The sequence below is a fragment of the Hoplias malabaricus genome, chromosome X2 (genome assembly GCF_029633855.1).
Source record: "Hoplias malabaricus isolate fHopMal1 chromosome X2, fHopMal1.hap1, whole genome shotgun sequence".
In the NCBI taxonomy this organism is placed as follows: domain Eukaryota; kingdom Metazoa; phylum Chordata; class Actinopteri; order Characiformes; family Erythrinidae; genus Hoplias; species Hoplias malabaricus.
This window is the reverse complement of record NC_089819.1, coordinates 14,538,363-14,558,352: the sequence shown is the minus strand read 5'-3', so window position 1 is coordinate 14,558,352 and position 19,990 is coordinate 14,538,363. Positions and strand designations below refer to the sequence as shown.

Sequence of the window (19,990 nt, the reverse complement as noted above, 5' to 3'; positions counted from 1 at the left end):
CCGAAAATAATGGGGTGGCATTGTATCCGCTCTGCCTTATAGAAGTGGAGGATCAGAGCTGCTAGTCCGCATGTTCATTTTGTGTCTGTGAAATGACCAGCTAGGATAATGACCAGTGGGCACAGTCCTGACTTTGACCCTGGTGATTTTCAGTACGAGTGAATATGGAGTATGAGGATGAACACTGAAATCAGAATTGCATCATTACTGAGCGATAAATGCATTTATTTTTCTTTTTAAACCGCGATCAACCACAGACATGCTTGTTGTACCATGGAGGAGCAGAATGTTTAGGTGACATTTCTCTGCATTTAAACAGTGTAGACTATGTACCTAACAATTTATAATATGACTATTGTCTGATCAAATTTAGTTGTTTTTTTTTTTTTTTCTTCTCTCGAGCTATTTAAGGTTTAATTTCTTCTTTGGGTGGGGCTCTCTCCCTCTTCCTCATTTGTTCTCACTGCACACCCCCTCCCAACCCACACATACACAAAGCATTCTTAACTATGTGAGATTTTTTTTTATTATTTTTGTCTCACCATGGGATGCCCACCAGAGCCCCACACTTTTTATTTATTTATTTAAAACCATTTCACATGCAAGGCCCTAAAACACTGCTCTGGACATTTTCCCAGATGGATCTTTTGAAATGTGGTCTATTGAAGTACACAAACAGGTTAATATAGAGCCAGTGTTGTTCCTGTGCCAGCTTTCATGTTAGTACAGTCACACACTGGTTCATGTGAAGGCCCAGAGCAGTGCAACTCAAACACAGCAATCTGCTCCTTTTGATAAAACACAAAGAGCACCGTGTAAGTCACTGTTAATCTTTTACTCTGAGCTCATGCTCTGCTCAGTAAAGAGACTGCTCCATAAGATCTCTTATGAAAAGGGACCGTCTCACTTTGTCCATAATACTATATATAAAATTGAATTCCTGTTAAGCCATTTTCCTAAGGGGATTAATAAAGGTGATTCTTCTCTTCATAATGTACATGCCACGGTCATCAAGTTTGACTTCCAGTTTTTTGTTTTTTCTCTCTATGACATTGTAAACACCCGCAAAGTTAGTCAGTCTTTGAGTTGATTCTAGATTTATTTATTATTTACTCGAAGTGTAACTCGAAGTAATAACTCGAAGTGACACATTTTAATAAAAAATGCTTAGACACAGTAAACAGATTCATTTTGCTGAAGTGGGTTTCAACTCAAGCTTCATTAAGAAGGTGAAATGAGAATGAGAACTCTTCACGATAAGGTGAGGGTGTCACAGTGGTAGGGCAGGTAGCGTCACTGTCACTTTATGGTAGTGTCGTCTTCAGTATAATCTGCAGTATATGTGTTTATCACACAATAAGATGTACTTGGGTTCTACTTCTACTTTGTTGGTCATTTCCAGTCAGACACAAATCTAAATTGTATTTGAATCTTTTGCTAAAGCAAGTTTTCAAACATCTACTGGACAGTGAATGTTTCTGTATATTTGTGTTGTCCATCTCTGCATTCCTAAACTTTTTATTGGCCTGTACTGACCTTTGCCTCTTGCTGTGTGTCCTGCAGTGAAGACAAAAGTGGTGATGGAGGACTTTAGTCATTTGTATAAACAGCAGTACGTCGTGGCTCTCCTCAATAAAGTTCGTTATGATTTAGAGGGAGGAGGCGGCCCACAACCTCAACTGCTGCACCGCAAGGTATGAACAAATTTTTATTTCATTTTGGTAAGTCAAAACAGCCTATACCTTGGTACTGAAACCCAACCTCTCTTTAGGATGGTCAGTAACATCAACCATTGACTTCAATCTTACAGTCTCTTAACAAAAGGACCCTCAAATGGCTGTGTAACTGGAGAATCCAGTGAGGACCCTCCCCTCTTATCAGTATGTCAGTAATTCAGGCAGAAACACTAAAAATATCAGAAAGCACACACACACTCACTTAACCCCTAGAATTTACTGAAACTAAAACTACTAGAATATTTAATATTTAAAAGCTTATTTGATTTAACAATAAAGTTATAATAATGAGCATAAAATCTGGTTCTAGTTAAGATGTAGTGTTGTTTTTTTTTTTCCTCTCTCTCTTCTCCTATTGCCAGTGTCTAAGTTAAACGAAGCTCTTCTTGCTGCTTTTCATATGTGTCATTTGTTTATTTGATTAGAGACTAGTTGTTCTTGAACTATTTCTCTATCGCCCGGTTAATCTCAGTACAAGCTCTAATTTGCCTAAATCTTCAATGTGATTGGTTCATGTGCTTTAAAATTACTGGAGTGCACCTCCTGTTAATATGATGTTTGTGTAGTCTTTGTTGTCTCTAATGTACTTCACTGCAGTACAGATTTCATTAGCTCAATGGGGCAGATATTTTGCATGCGCTAGTACACATTCCTCTGTGATACTTTCATCTCATCTCATGACCACACACACACAGCCACGCCATCTGTGGCTGAGTAGATGTTTAAGTAAACACAACTCTGACCTAAAGTACTTCCAGTGCAAACATCTCTGCTTACAGTATAATTTGGGAAAATTATCCTGGAAAAGCTTAAGGAGAAAATATCAGAGAGTCGTCTCCTATTTGACGTTGGACCAGGCTGTGTCTTGTATGGATTCTTATTTTTTCTTTACTGTGTTTATAGGTGCCACTTGAGAACAAATCCATCTTCTCAGGCTCTCTCTTCCAGTACCTAGAAGAAAACAAGAAATGGCGCAACCGTTTTCTCTTTGTTCCAGATTCGTACAACATAAGCTACTATGAGAGCAAGCAGGTACCCACCTTTAATGGGTTGTAAGAGCAATGACAAATTTAATAATTCAGTGCCTCCTAGACTTCTGCAGCATGTACTGCCTCTGTCTCATAGGAAAACTCTGGCCAAAAATGAAAAATAGACCATTGTGATGCCAATTGTAAACACGCTTACTCACATCCTACTGCAGTGCTACAGTATTCTCAAGAGTGGGATTTTCTGGGTTAAACTAAGGGACAAACACATTTTGATGATGTATCTTGAAGCTTGATGTAGCTTTTGAGAAAGAGCTGCTTTGGGATAGAATTGTGAACGTGGGTTAGCTACTTTTTAGCTTGGAAATGTAAAGTTTGTAGTAAAAGAAGAGTGGGGGGGCTGTATTTGCCAAACAGGAGCTTTATTCATGTGAATAAGTGAAACTGGGTGTGGGGGCCATGGCTACGTTCACATTTACAAGTCTCTGTAATCAAATCAGATTTGGTTATCTATACAACTGATGTTCTTAAATGTAATTTATCTGTCTGTAATCTGTCCCTGAAAGCTCATGAATTTGCATAATAATACTCTTATGCAGTTTGCACTTGTCACAAATGGCTCCCTAAGCCTGAGTAGTGCACAGTGTAGGTCATTAAATAACAGCATGTGCACCAAAGCACTGCGCAACGTGTCTAACACACACCCATTTATATTCAGCGATCACCTGCACGGCTCATTTTCTAACATTTAATGCATTATTCAATGCAGAAGCCGTAGTGTGATTACAGTCTGCGTATCTCTAAAGGTGCTGGCTTAAATTTGACTCGATAAGATCTGATTATTTTTATTTTGCTTTAATGTGACACAGATCTGATTTGAGTCACTTCAGACTGTTAATGTGATTGTATCCTACATGAGTAAATTGCAACAGCTTTTTTTCCCCTACTAATTACACCTGGAGTTTCAACATTTCAATATTCATTTAAATACTGTGTAACCGTGTGCTTGTCTGTTTCTGATCAGGCTCATGACCGAGACCTCCATCCCAAAGGGACAATCAACTGTGCTGGTTACAAGGTGCTGACCTCCATGGACAAATACCTGGAGCTCCTTGAGTCCAGCCTCCCTGGTGAGCTCCAGACTGGGGGAGAGAGAGAGAGGAAGGAGTGGAAGCGAAAGCCAAACTTCAGCGTTTAATACGACTGCTGCTGACTTTTAGCCTTTTGCATAGATAAGACCATTTCATAAAATATCAGAAACCACATAAGCCAGGCTGTTTGAGATCAGTTAGTGGGGCAGTCTGTCATTTTCTCCTATGATACTTCATGTTATAATCGCTTGACACACAATCGCTTGAATCTGTGAGGTTCTTAGGTAGTGTTCCTCTGGTGGGGTGAGATCTTATAGGAGCACAAACTGGTTCATTGAGAGTATAGAAATGTAGTTAAAGTTTGTTTCATCATCTAAGTACTAATTTACATTTAAAAAAAATCCAGTAGTGTTAATATGTAATTCAAAACCAAAAGTGTAGTTCCAGAGTTAAAATAATGACTTGAGTAAATATAGCTGAGCAAAAACTGGCTTGGGTAGAAGAACAAAGTATCGGCTCAAAAAAAAACATGACTGCAGAGTAATTTATAGAACAGTGATGGAACTTCTTTAATTCATCTAGCGTCTACCAAAGTAGGAACTGTAAAAATAAACCACAAAAGTGTGTTGTATGACCAATCGAAGCAGAACAGATGCTGTTGCCAGTGTTATGTTGCCATAGTAAAACTAACTATTAGTCACAGATTTGTTTTAATGCTTAAACCCTAAAACGTACTTGAATATAATATAGATTTTCCTTATTAAGTAAAGGTTAATTAGAATTGAAAGTATTGGATTCCGAAAGTGCTCTAAATTTACAACACTCTAAAAATTACAAATCCATCAGTATTTTACTTAAGTTTATATAGTTAAGAGTTAATGTAACAAGTTGCTACCCACCTTTCTATGTGGTTAAAGATGTTTAATGAACTTGCTTGTGTTTGTGTCTCTCTCTCTTTCATATATAAAATTCTTTTTTAGATGTGAAAGCTAAAGTGAGCAGCTCCCCCTTCCTGAAATGTGCATCACAGTTCCCAGTGATCCTCTGGCACCCATATTGCCGTCATCACTACTTCTGTGTGGCCACTGAGAAAGAGCAGCAGAAGTGGAGCGCCGTGTTTCAGGACTGCGTCAGACATGCCAACAACGGTGAGTGACCACAGTGACCTAGCAAAGCTGCAAACTGCGCGAGTAAAAACTAGTCATTTTTATATAATGCAGTAAAAGACAGCATTTGTTTCTTCTCTTGAACATTTATTTAACTGACAGAAGAGCAATGAAAATAATAAAATGGGTTTCTATATTTTCATTGTATCTGAGGCCTGCAACACCTTGCTTTTGACTGACAATGATAGGTGTGGGAGTCAAATTGTTGCACTGTTGAACAGTGATGACAAAGCATAATGCACTTCTTAAAACTTGCACACACTCTTTACATGTGCATGTATGTGTTGAAGGCACATGGATATGTGAATCAGACCATTCTTACCTAACACTTCCAAGTTAATTATGGCCCTGTTTAGCTCTCACTTTTCTCACTCATGCTTTGTGGTGATGCTTGAAATGGGTTTGATGCCAAAACCTCATTACTGTAGGAAACAGTACTACTCACATCAGAAATGTTGTCATCAACATTATCAGCATGATCAGCTCTCTGACGTGTTAGATTAATTGGAGCACTTTATTCAGACTGTGTGTGTTTTCTGACAGCTGTTTATCAAATGGGGAAACATGATCAGAGCTTTGGGTGTGGTGAAAAGCATTCCTTTCGTGTGCTTGAGAGCAGAAAGAATTCCATAGCTCAAGGCTATGAGAGGAATGAGATCACCCAGATCAACAGTGTATAGGTTCTTGATCAAGGTATAGATACCAGTCAGCCACCAAATAAACATTTATTAAGAGGCCAAAATTATACATAAACATCAGTTAAAAGGAGAAGGTTTTAAAAACTGTCCAACCAAGATTTCACATCCAAACACTTGGATAACAAACGCCAGTCCAACTCTTCCCAAGCTAACTATCGGTATCTGATCTTATTAATATGATTGTGGCTGAAGATCATCAGATGTTCACAGATGGGTTCCAACGTGTAAGACCTTTACAGAAGGTTAGAAGCTCTTGCTGCAGCAAACATGGACAAAATGCATATTAAAAACTTACATTCCAGAAAAGTACATTGAATGAGAACTTGGATATGCAGTGAATGCTAATGGAATGAAGGATATTTCTATTGATCCATTCAAGGTTAATCCATCCAGGTTTTAGAGATGTCATTTTCTCCTGCGTGGTTGATTTATGTTCTAAATAATAGCTGAATGTATTGTAGACTCAGTGCAAATGCATTGGGATATTGTTAGGTTCCACTGACCCCAGTGTTTTGTGGCTGTGTCATTCCTTGCACACTTGCACAGACTTTGTGAAACCGTTCATTTTGTTTTTGCCTAAACACTGACTGCAAACATTTATCCATTGGCTTCAGTGCCTTGTTATTGTTACTGCGAAATTTTCTCAAATTGCCTCCCCCTCCTCTCACAAAGAAATAACTAACTGTTTTTGAGAAACTCTGTCATGCCATCTGCACAGGCCCAGACCTGTCATTCAGCTTGTTTAGAGGCCTAGAGCTTTTCTAACTTTAATTCACAACTTAAGCTGTTAATCCATTAACCTCAAATAATCAATAAGAAATATGAAATAAGAAACACAACCTTATTGATTCTATGTTTAAATCTGTTTTTCAGTATATCATTAAAATTTGGGATATATTAATGGAAAGTTGACCATCACACGTCCTGCTAAATTGTGAAGTCCATTCTGTAACCATGGCAATAATATGGACTTGTCATTATATCCTGCATTATGCACTTTAGCACTCACATTATCTTTCACAGTGAGCTTTAGCCTAGATTATTATCCCTCTTCCACCTAGCGTTACTGTTTGCACAGTGTGTTCTCCTTGGTAGAGGCCTTCTACCATTTTTGCCAAACCCAGTTTTGTCGATCAGTGTATCAGCTACTGAAGAATGTGTTTTACACTATTCCAGCCAGCACCTGGCATTGCACATAGATCTTATATCTTATAAGCTAGAGGCTTATGTGAAGGAACAAAGACTGTTGTGTTAATGCTGCTTCTGATGGGAGTATTGCAACACAGGACGATTGATTTTCAATAGCCCCCTCTGAGTTTGTGGTTTACTACTTACTTCAAGGATTTGCTGTTAAGAATAATAATCATAAAAAAACATGTCCATATGGGCCCTAACAGTAATGCACCTGTTCACAACAAACACATAATATTTACATTAAAATACAGCATTAGATTTATGATGAAATGCTCTTCTCCTGTAAACGTTCTTAGGCACTACATTAGCTGCTAATATTTATGACTCTTGTTGAAACCTGAGTCTTGAGGCCTCCTGGACATAATTATTCTGTCTTATCCCATCTGTCACACTGTATGTGGGAGGAATCTTAACACAAAAAGGCAGTTCTCTCCCATAGTTTGTAAGTTCCTTGTTATAAATCCTAGTACTGAGGTTTCTCTTTCTGCTGGAGTCCAGATTCTTTAGAGTGGTCACAGCTGGGTTTTCATGCTCTCTGGGTGGAAGGGTCATGGAGTCCTCTTAAAGAAATAGTTCATCAAAATTTTTTGCTAAAAATATTTTATTCTTGTGCCAAATACAGCTGATCAGTTCAGATGTGCTTTAGTTTTGCCCTGGAGCTATGAAGCTGTTGTAGCTAACAAATAAAGGAAGTGCATGCATTATATATGTGCAAATTGCATGTCGAGGCCATCTAAAACAACCCTCCGATCACATAAATAATCCTAGACAAGCTTATGTGGTTTAGTGTACTGCATGAAAGTTTTATCTATAAGAATAGGAAGAAGTATAAACAAAATTCGGGCTTCAAAATGGCTGCTACTTCAGTTTTATCTGTGCTTCATACATGTTTGGCACAACATGTAGTGTTGATGTTGCACACCTCCACTGTCCTGGGGATGTGGGCTTGAGCCCTGCCTCAGCCTGTGGGGAGTGTTCTCCCCTGTCTGCAGTTACCTCCGGGTGCTCTAAAAAACACACACATTTGTAGGTGAATTGGCAACCTAGATGTCCATAGGTGTGTGTCACTGTGTATTGCCCTCCAATAGACTGGTGCCCCATCCAGTTCCTGCCTTGTGTGTTCAGTAATTCCAGGTAGGCTCTGGACCCACTGCAACCCTGAACTGGATAAATGGTTACAGACAGTGAGTAAATGAATAATAATCATGGTGGCAGAGAAAAATAACAGTTCATCAGTTTTGAAAGTGGTGTCTTCACAATTGAGCTTGTTACACCGGGATGGCCAATATTACACCTTATGTTACACATTATGTATGTCAAGACAGAACCTGCATTGTGAACCACACATTGGAAACAATCTTAGATTTTCCTTTTTTCTTCGTTGGCTCATCTATAGTTTTCGTAAGTGTAAAATCTGGATCTATAAAATATTAATGCTTAACAACTCACTGCAGTGTGTTTCCACTGTATCAGTCAACGTCACATGAGAGAAAGCCTTGTTCTGTTTTGTTTTTCTTGTCAAAATGGCAAGCCTAGACCCATCCTTGCTTTTAAGGACAATACCCTTCCTGGATGCTCCTATATTATCCAGCTATGATTGCGTCACTTGTTTTCAAGATGGTTTTGACAGTATATTTCATCTTTGATGCCTATTTTTTTAAGTGAGCCCACACACTCTGCGGTGTGAGGGCGGTGTGATGAGGCAGGTTGCACAATACTAGTTGGCAAAAATAGGCCAAGACACAAAATATGTCAAAGGGGATCAGAGCCGGTCTAGACTTTCCTGAGGCCCTAAGCAAAATTTTGATAAGGGGTCCTCTTACCTGAACTCTGTGAGCTGAAATGTGACCATTTTTTGACAGTTGCACGTTACTCTCCACTAGCATTCTCTCTCTTTCTATGGCTTAAGAATAAACAGCCATATACAGACCAAAATAAGGTGTAAACAAATAATATTTTTTCATCAATCAATATAAATACACAGCTGCAGCACTCAAGCTGAAATAAATAGAAGTAAAAGAAGCAAACTCCAGCTTGCAGCTTTGTCACCTTAAATGATGCAGTAGTTTTGTCCAGACACCTGTAACTTCTTTGCACTGTTTAAGGTGTAAAGAAAACATCAAATGTGCTGGTGTTAGTGTCACTGTGTGAATATCATTGCAGCATTTAAAGTGGAACTGAAATTTTGAAAAACTCAACTTGGCACTTGGAACTGACAGTTTTTTTTTTTTTTTGTTTTTTTTGTTTTTTTTAAGGTGGAATGGTATAATAAGGTCATTTTAGTGTACTGGTTTTTGGGTTAAGCTAGAAAACTGTACTTTTTTTTTTTTTTTTTTTTTTTTCTACAGAACTACCACTGAGCTCTCGGCTATCTTTATCTGTCAGAAGAATTGCTCTTTTATAAGAAGAATAATCAGTAATGGCCTGGGTGTATGAGAGGTTTTGTAGTAAACCTATTTTAAACAATGGCCTGTGGGAGACCCACACTATGGAGCGTAAACTGGCGTGGACTAAAGCAGTTTGATTTTTCATCGTATGTGAGTTGAACTTTACAGAAATGTAAAACAGAGTTAACGAATGCATGCATAAACATTATTTGCTAGTTTTGTTGGTAAAAATGACACGCTGCTTTTAAAAATGTGAATGTGACGTAGGTAAGGGCACCTTTTTAGAGCTGACTTTTTCCATTTATGGTACAAAGATCACCTTAAGTGGGTACTCTCAAGTTCTAACTAAGATTTAATACCGCTAAGCACCTGTTTCAGAATCGTAGAACGTCAGATGTGATTTATATGTTGGAAAGAAGAGCTCTGTGGCTTTGACATTGTTTCTCGCTGCTTAGTGGCTCGTGCAGGGGTCAGAGGCAGCCACCTGTGGTGTGTGTATGGCCACAGAAAGGGGAAGGGGGAGTTTTGTGCTTGCTGGTTGTGGTACACTTCACTGATTGCTAGGAAGGTAAATGAGTAGTTCCTCTTTTCAGAGATCATGTGGGATCCAATAAAGGTGGTTTGTTTGTTTATTTATTATAAGCAAGAAACACTCCCTTATCTTTAAACTTAGACTCCATTCACTTCCATTCAGAATAATGTTTATTCCCTTGTATTTTTTTTTCTCTCTCTCTCTCGTCTCATGGTTCAACCTCCTTTCTCTATGTACACTGATATGCATACGACATTGCAGCAGGATTATGGCCATCATTATGTTCAGTAATTATCTTCAGGAACTTGGTCTTAGACTGTTTAATAATTGCTGGGACAAGCTGAGTATATTTACACCATCATTCTGTATAACCTCACCTATATAGTAGTATTTGTTGCACTAATTGACAAAATCACTTATTGACTGTAATAGAAGAACACAGACAGCATTTTTATATTTGGCTGTATATATAAAAGTGTGTATTTGACCAGTGTGTATAGGTCCTGTGCTTATTTGGAATTAATATTCTTAAAATAAAATGTTGTTGAAAAAATCTTTTATAATGTGTCTTTACACTGTGTGGTAATGGTTGTAATTCTCATTTACAAAAGTACTTTTTAAGGAACTCTGTGCTTATGGCTTCATAAGCATCCACTACTTACTAGCTGCATTAGCATTGTAGCTTCAGTGCAAAACCAAAGAAACAAACTTAAGACACCAAAATATGTCTTTATTAAATTATTTTAGGTTAAGGGTAAGGGGTGCTATTCTGGTCAAAATATTTTCAAGTAATCTGGGGAAGCTCTGACTGTGTATCATTATAATTAGAATGGATACCAGAGCTTTGGATTGAGGTTATAGGTGGGTTTTGGATTAGATCCCGATCTATGTTTAGAGAAGACGACAGATAATTTAATAATTGTTTATTTGGTAGTGGAAATCCTCTACAACACATCTACCGTGTGCTACACAAATCAAGTTATACCAGGGAATCTTTGTTTATGTCATTTCCCCCCAAGAATTGCCATTGGATTTACGATTTGGTGAATGTTAAACAGACCTGGTGACCAGCTGAAAGCATGAGCTGAGCACATGTTTTGTGTCTTTTGCATGTTTGGCTTCAACACTGTTTAAAAACAAACAAACAAAAAAATCAATTACATCACACAATGTCCTGCTGCTTTCCACAAGCAGCAAGGTGTGACCTGTAGCTCAATCTGGGCATATCCAAGGCTATCCAAGGATGGCCAGACTGGGCTGGACACACTCTGGGATTAATCTGAACTGAACATGGGGTCGTGTTATCACTGGAATGTAACTGTTTTAAAAACAGAATGACCTGGCATGTCGGAGAATCTACACGTTTAGAGTGAGATATGGGAGAAATGCTTTTCTGCAACTTCCAAATCCCCAAATCAAGGTCAAGTCCAGCAGGGTTCCAGTGTTTGGCCACAGACTGTGAATTCACTGTCGTTTGATTGTATGTTTATTACTGTTTTCCAGGCCTTAATATAGCAGTTTCTTTCTGTTGTTTGTTGTGCAGTCTGCCTACACACTGGTGTCCCAATAAAGCATGGTATGTGACGGCAATTAATTTCCTTGGCTATGTGCCCTGCCACAGCACGGAGAAACAAAACTTCTATCAGTGCTTGCCATACAGCTGGGATACATCTAGGTAGAGTTTGGCTGAACTGCAATCCCTTTGAGAGCTTTCGCAATGTGTTGCAGAGCCAGAATTCTTTGGCATTCCCGCAATTAGGTTATGAGAGGCACAGCAAAGCAGGAATGCAGCAGTGTGGACTAATAAGCTTAAAAAAGCTCTTTTGTGGCAGCACAGTGAGCCCCTCTTAATGACCAGTAGCGATCACAGTAAGGCATCAGAGCTGGACACAGTGACCGGAACTATGAAATTATTGAGAGGAAATGGTTTAAATAGTGCACATGCCTCTGCAGTGAAGCATTGGTTTGTGGATGTGTGAAAAGGCAGGGAGGAAGAGTGGGCGTGGGTTTGTTTAGTAGCAGACCTCTTAATGAGGCTGCGTCTCAGACATGGGTTCTTTGGTGTCATGTAAGGATTAGCGATTTGTGTAGCGTTGCTCTGTTACACAATATGAGCCAACTTTAACAGACACTTGCTTATTCAACATTTCTTCTGATACCAAAGGTATTAATAGTTAGGTTGCCCCTTCTTTGCTGCAACTTCTCTTCTAGAAAGGCTTTACAGTGTGTCTTTGAATGCTTCCCGTGAAGATTTAAGGGCATTAATCCACAAGCATTTTAACGAGGTCCGGTACTGATTATGGTTGTTTAGATCTGGATCGCAACCAATACTCCAGTTCATCCCCCAAGGTATTGGATGGAGTTTCATTACTCCAGACCATACATCCACTGCTTCACCAGCCAAGTCTGTGGGCTTTATAACCATCTAGCACTCACTTGTCATTGGGCGTGGTGACCTCAGGCTTATGTGCAGTTTAAGCTAGAGCATACATCCATTGCACAATTAGTTTGGTTTTTGAAGTCAAAAGAAGTAAACATCATGTGCTGTTTCAAATAGCATTTTGGTTGCAATTTTTTTTTGTCTCTCATTCTCATGTAAAGTCATGGACTTCCTGCCAACATGCCTCTACCCCCACACCCAGCCAATTTCCAGCTTACTTCCCCTCTTTGTCACAACCCGTGCTTTAATACATTGTGAGGACATTTACTTAGACTTCCATTCATTTTATAGACCCTTACCTTACGTAATGATTTGTGTTATGGGGAGCGGATTTGAAATCCTATAATGGACAGAAGTCTTGACAATGTGACTGTAAACAGGTTTTTGTTGAAACATGATATATATCTGGACCACACACACAGTCTCGCATGTACACACAAACATATGTTAGCTGGTATTTAAGTCATGGATTTGCAGTAGCTTTGAGTCAACAGTATACACAAGCAATATAAAACAATAATCAACATCTGGCTGATTGTTATTTAGTTTCTCAGCTACAGAAGATCTCCCTGATCCTCTGATGACAGCTTAATTGACCTAGTACCTATGCGATATTTAGACTCTAAATCTTTGTGGCCACCAAATAGACAATGTACAGAAACGTACAAAGATGTGGTCAATGCATCGAGTGTGTGTGCGCACGCGTGGGTAGAGTGAGTGAATGAGAGAGCGTAACTAGTTTCACTTTCGAAAATGCACAGTTACACACACTTATGCCTGATCTCTCACTTCACTTCTTGTAAAGAGAAGTCTGCAATGAGGTCACTGACATTCTCGTTCGCACGGACAGCTGTGGTCTAAATGGTAACGTAAGAGAAGTGGGTTTGGGACTCAAAGGTCGCCAGCTTGATTCCTGGTGCCAGCAGGAAAAATGGGAGTGGAGAGAGTGCAGGAAAAGCCCTATATCCTCAAAAAACTATTTTTTCTTTCCCTTTTCCCTCCTACTGCTGAGGATGGGTTAAATGTGAAGGTCAATTTTTGTTCTATTGCTGTACAATGATGACAAATCATGATACACTTTTAAACTTGTGCTCTCTGTCTCTCTCTTTCTCAGGTTTATCAGAGGAGTGTAAGGTAGAGACTCCTGCGTTCACTGATGCAGTGAGACTCTATCGACAAGCTCGCAGTCACTATGGCACCTGGGACATGATGTGTGGGGTTCCTCATCAGGTAAAACTCATGCACGCGCACAAGTTTTCTCGCTCACACACACACACACAAACAATTGAAGGTCTTACTCAGATGCTGTGTGAATGGTAAAAAATGAAATCTGACTCCAGGTTTGGACCCAAGCTGTATGTCGTGATCTCTAACATCAAATGTTATTTATTTTATTATTTTCCTTTGTAGTTCAGGGCTGGAGCCTCTTGACCTTAAGCTCTCACTGATCTCAGCTACTACATGCAGTTAAATGATGCCTATTAGTGCTTTCTAAACCTTTTCCACAAATTTTACCAGTACTGCAAGAATATCGTCAATATCAGACTAGATTTATATACTGTCCCACACCTTTCTTCCACTCTCTCTGTTCTATTATCGCTGTGTTTTGTATAAGGTGTGCAGATTCAGCCTGTCCTCAAGTCTTTATGCCTCATTGGCAGAGAATGGAGGCGGGTCAGGCAGGTTATTGCACCGAGACAACAGCAAAGGTCTTTTTTTTTTTAATCAGGTTGTAATAGGTTACAAATAAATGTCATTATAGCTCCCAGTGACCCACTTGGTTGAAGAGTTGTAAAGATCTTTGTCAGCAGAGTTCAGGCTAATAGCAGGGTGTGGCTTTCTCACTTCTATAGTGTTGAACTGTTTTCTTGTAATGTCTTTATCTGCAGTTTCCCTTATTCAGACTTACATTACAGAACAAAACATTGTTTATGTTCTGGGTTTGTACACACCCAGGTGAATTCGGCTACTTTATGGTGCACCCATTGTGGGGGCACAGCTTGTTCACTCCCATGAAATGGGATGCTCTGAAGTAAATGGTCACTATGCTAAATGACAAGCATTGGCTGCAACAGTTTAAATCCCTTCAGGATTGGACTGGAGAGTATTGACTGTGTTCTCTAGAGTCAGAGAATGCCATTCAATACCTTTGCAATGAGGTTGAGTCATGTTTATGATCCTGGAAGTAATCATCCAGCACCTGATCCAGTTAATGCTCCTGTGGCTGAATGCTGTCAACATTTAGAAGTGTATAGGCAAAAAGGGGCATACTGTGTACTTTTAAATACTTTGGATAAGCAGGTGACAGTTTGGTATCATTTTCCTGCATCTGTAATATCCATACAGTTATCAGTAATTAATATAGTGTGTGTGGTGTGGGGTGGGGGCTTTAAATTGTAACAAAATGGATGTATAAGTAACCACAAATTGAATCAAATAATTTTTCAAGTAATAAGTTTTCATATGCTTCAATGATGTACTGCACACCTCATCTTTCTTAGCAGAAGTAAAACTGCACGAGTCACTTGAAGTTCCTTTTTTTTTTTGGCTAATTGTACCCAGATGGGCCTCAAGTTGCTGACCTAATGCCACATACCACACTTGAAGTAATGTTTATTTATGGCCTACAGGGTGGTTTTGTTCATCACTTCCCCTTATTGTATTTACGGCTTATATTACTTGTTAGTGACAGAGAAAGTAGGCTCCAGCTGCAAGCACCAGGAAAGCTGTGTGAATGTGGGTTATAAAAAAAGAAACTCTTGAAGAGTTTCTTAGACACTTGAGCACTGCAGAAATGATTTAATTGTGAAGAATATTTCATAAACAACCTGTTTCTAAGTAGGTTCCTTATCACCTAAAAAATGCTTTTTCAGTGCTTCACAGAACCATTTTCTCTGTAGTTTAAGAATAGCACATCTGTCCTGCACTTCTGGTTTGTTCTGGTTTTGATCTCAAGATACATTTGACAGTTACATTTGTTTAATTAGATATTCATAGCCATTGGTCATCTGTGTAATCTCAAAATTTGAATTTGATTGTTCTGTTGACAGTGTGTTTATAAATATTCACTAATGATTCTTGTCTTTGACACTTCTAGACGATACTGGTCACATTTTATGATGTCATCCTTAATATGAAGCAATATGACACATTCATTAGCATTCCATGGCAACTGATATGAAGCTAAATAAACAAAGCTAAAATAAGTGTTTTCTGACAAGTGTCAGCTTATCTAGTACGGTGAAATGAACTAAAGCATCTTTAATTACAAATGATGCAAAACATGTGGCCAGAGAGCTGCTGGCAGGTGCAGCTGATTAGGGGTTGTATTCACTCCTAGTTTAATGAGAAATATAAAGATTATAATGAAATCCTTTTGTATTTATGACTTTTCATTAAAAGAAGGATTGAGTTTTTCTTTGTAGGAAACGGCTTAGAAATGTGGATTTTTATGATTTAAACCCGTCAGTAATCATGAAAGCCCTACTGTAAAGCAAAGGCACTTTAGTAACAGAGATGAAAGCTATGAGGCCAGTACACAGTGGGTGATTGTATATAGACAGTTAGTAATAAGGGTGTGGCTTTTATTGCTTACAACAGTTATTGCGAAACTCCACTTGTTTGCAGGATAACAATGATTATTAATGCAAACCTCAGTTTTGAGCTACTGTAGAAGTGTGTGTTGGTGCAACAGGCAGTTTTTCTGACCCTCTTGGCTGTCTGGGAAGGTCCAAGGTTTATGGTAATGAGTAATCTCAGCCCCTATGCCTCCATTAGAAATCACTAGCTGTTGTATTCAATTGGTAGGATGATCTGTGCTGCTGTCTGAACTTGCCTGGACATGTCAGTCAGAGATGATGAGGTTAAAAGGTCAGTTTATAAATGCTGTAACTGACTATAGTGTTTTGGGTGGTAGCAAGGTTCTAATAGATCTACTTTTGATAAGTGTATATTTATAGAAATATGACCAAAAACACATGGCCGGTGACCAGTGAAACATATGTACAGTAATCCCTTGCTACTTCGTGGGTTTTTTGAAGGGGGCTTTTTTTAATCATTTACATGTAAATGATATATTTTGTCACCTACAGGCCTAGTCTAATACAAGTATTTCTTATGTGCAGTACATGTATTGTTCATGGCCACGTCCGAGTGAAATGTACTTACACTAAATCACAGATTAGAAATTACTCTATTAAAGAAACTGGTAGGATATCACATGTAGTTCCAGTTCCAGTAAAACATTATAGAATGACTGTTTAATGCAAAGGGTGGGTACAGGGAGGGTTTTAAAAGTCCAAATACTCGTTAAATACATAAAAAAAATATTTTCCAGCGAAGAACGAGGGATCACTGTATCTCCAAAATAGCAAATTTATAGTCGTAGGAAAAAATTTTTAACATACTGTAGAATTTCAAATAATGTTGGAGGATTTGTATTGTGTAAAAATGACATTAATGGACCAGTGTGAAGTACAGCTGCTGTGTTCAAAAGATGAAGGAAACTAAAAAATCCACAAAAATACAGATATGTTTTTCATCTGACAGCGACGATGTCGTGATTATATTATTGCTTACTGCAATTGCACAAGATCCCATATCCATTTCAGATTTATTTATTTTAAGTTGGCACTGAAAATGAGGGATGTGTAGTTGATAAGTGTTTTTGGCAGCTTTCAGGCATGTGTTGTATAATCATTTTACTTTTTAAGGAATTACTAATAACTTTGGAACGATGGAGAGCTATTTTTGTGTACTTTTTAACTAATGATATTTTGAGGGGAAATGAATGAATGAATGAATGCTTTATGGGATTAAAGATGTAGTTTGTTTGCTCATACTGCTTGTGATTTCAGATTCTGGCTAATCTGGTGATGGAGACTCTGGTTCTGGAGCTGAGGGACCTGATCAGTCCTCGTCTGAAAGGCAAGCTGCAGGAGAAACAAAAGAGCTGGATCCTGGTAAAACTCTCAACAAAACCGCAGCCATTACATTTAGACCATTTGGCCAACTCCCCTATACAGAGCAACCTAGTGTACACATGTTAGATGAGGTAAGCAGTTGTGGTGTTGGTAGTCTTGCCCAGGGTGTCTTAATGATGTAGCACAATGTGGGCCCCGTTCACACACCAACTCCAGAAAATCTCTAGAGAAATTCTAGAGCAGTATCTGGTCCGGAGATGCCCTGGAGTTGCCTTTTGCACATGCAGCACGTGAAACACGTGCTTTAGGTGCAACATGATTGTCATGATGATGAGTCAGTGTTTCTAGAAATGTTCTGGAGGTTTTACTAGTGCGCTACCAGGATAAAATCAGAGTAAAGTCTAATACAGTCATTGCGATTAAAAAATAGTTGCATGCACTGAAGATTATAGGATATTTTATGGGTGTTTTTCCTCGTAATATTAAATGAAATGAAAGGAAATATTCTGTAAAACCAGCTAAATTGGTTAATTGCTCACTACATTGTTCCATGAAGTGGATTAATTCACTCATTTAAAAAGCATTATTAGTCCAAATGTATTCAAATATTTGCATGAGATTCTTCATCAGATTTTACCTCTAACACCTCTGTGTGTGTCGTCCTATTTTAAATGTTTCTAAATATTTAGTGATGCCATGTACATATAAATTGCTGTGTATACAGTTTGTGAGAGGGAATATCAGCTGTTTATGTTTCAACATTCCTCTTCAGTACCTCCCCGTGATGATTGCAGATTTGTAGAAGGCCCTGTATCTGTACTTTTGCACAGCCCTTTTTATTGCTGCGGTGACATTGCAGATTATATATTGCCATTCATCACAAGTTTTTAATATGTGTGTGTAGTTTTCAGATTCAGCGTACAGTTTGGTTCAGAGCCTAACCCAGTCCCAGTATGAGGCAATAGTTCAGAGCTGTGAGGCAGAGCGCCCCCAACTGGAGACTGCCATTCGCACAAATATGGACCAGATCATCACTTCCAAAGAGCATGTCACCAACAAAATCAGAGGTACACACTTATATATTTTAAGTTGCCATCACTCTTTATTGACTCTATTCATAAGGCATAGTTTTATAGTATAATACTGCTTTTGAAAAACCATTTTAAAATGTGTTCTATCTGAAGATGCTGTATGACTGATTTTGGCAAAGATTTCAGTTTTTGTTTCAAGAAACAAGAGCTGACAAACTGCATTCTTGAACAGTTGTGTGCAGATGGAGTGCAAAGCAAACTGGCTGATAGGTGTGCACACTGACGCTTATAAATGAACTTTTAAACGTGCTTCAGATATTTGGTTCCTTGAGGTCCAGGGTTTGAAATGGAGGTTTGTATGTGCTTTGAAGCCTTTAAATGTTTATAGTCTTTACACAATGAAAAATTGCTATACCAGTTTAAGGGTTCTTTTAATTTAATTTAAAGGCTCCAAAATCAAACCCTGTTGGATTCCGCAAGGAACATTTACATTTTTTTTGGATTTGTGGTTTTTTTGTGAATGCTTATTCATTATATATAGTTTAAACCATTCTAACTCTGCTTTAAAATTACTTCCCCTATGTATGTATCGTGAGTTGGACTTCCTGAACTAAAGTACCATCTACAGGAAGAATTTTTAGGAATGCATATTTTCCTATGATGCTGTACATGGCATGCTTTTGGGCTTTATATTTAAAAGTTTTCACCCAGAACACACATTTCAAAACTTTAGTTGTTCTTGCAACACACATTTATTTATATATTTATTTTCTTCCCCCAATTATGACCACTTTCTGCTGATAATATCCCATATAAAATCTGGATCAAGGGTCACTTTAAAGGGCTCTTTAAGCAGATTCCAGAGTCAAGTTAATGGTCTGAATTTACAAGCCACTTGGAAAAAACTTGCTTGGAGCCTGAGCTGCTCTATTTATACAAAAAAGGGGGTAGATTCCTGATGAGTAGGTTGTTGCAAAACGTATCGGGTTAATTAATTTAACGTATCGGGTTGTGAGTCATTACTTAAGTCAGAATATTTTGCAATAAAGGCTCTTGTGTAGTCTAGAACAGGTTTTGGTTCAGGTTTCACATTCCGTTTCTTGAACAATATCTTTTAAGACTTTTATGGCTGCTTTCCCAGACTTGGATTAAAGCTAATTCTAAGCTAAATATGAATTTTCATGGTGCATCTCCACTGGTATTACGATTTAGTCCAAACCTAGGTTTAATACCAACGCACCAGTAACCAGTGGCATATTCAAGTTTGACAGTTGGTCTGAGGATGTTATTAACTGTAGAGAGTCTTTCTTCCTTGTGTTGGTCTCCAGCTCTGGTACTGCCCAAAGCAGAAAAGCTCCTGAAGGTGAGCATCCAGCCATATATCAGCTCCATCCTGGAGGCCTTGATGGAGCCCACAAGCAGAGGCTTCTTTGAGGTGCGTGATGTCTTCTTCAGGGAGCTGGTGGACATGAGTAAGAACCTCCTGAATGGTGGCAGCAAGGAGAAATTGGCAGAGGTGAGGAAGAAAAGGTTGCATTTGGTAGATTCATTGGAAAATTGCATGAATGGCCATTTTGTATTTGGCGTAGAATTACATTTTCCTAGCTTCCCAGACTAATGTCTAGGGAAGCTTTTCCTATTCTTGTAATACCTGTTATGTTACTCAGTTCATTGCGCAAACATTGTGATTGGGGGGAAAAAAAACAATAGATGCTTCATGCATTATGAGAAATGTTCCTGCATGAACCTGTAGAAACAAATTCAATGGCAGCTTTATTGGTGGGTGACTTGAAGAAGTTGTTTGTCA

At 38.5% G+C, this 19,990-nt stretch overlaps 1 protein-coding gene across 1 annotated transcript in view; it reads left to right on the top strand.

Annotated features, from left to right (window-relative positions):
• Positions 1-19,990, top strand: part of LOC136677207 (protein Niban 2-like) — a 38,025-nt gene that overhangs the window by 12,374 nt on the left and 5,661 nt on the right. The window contains exons 2-9 of the mRNA XM_066654673.1: positions 1,564-1,694; positions 2,640-2,768; positions 3,747-3,852; positions 4,794-4,961; positions 13,345-13,460; positions 17,087-17,191; positions 18,057-18,219; positions 19,512-19,699. Of these exons, the coding sequence (XP_066510770.1) occupies positions 1,564-1,694; positions 2,640-2,768; positions 3,747-3,852; positions 4,794-4,961; positions 13,345-13,460; positions 17,087-17,191; positions 18,057-18,219; positions 19,512-19,699 (1,106 nt within the window). The remainder of the gene's footprint in view (positions 1-1,563; positions 1,695-2,639; positions 2,769-3,746; positions 3,853-4,793; positions 4,962-13,344; positions 13,461-17,086; positions 17,192-18,056; positions 18,220-19,511; positions 19,700-19,990) is intronic.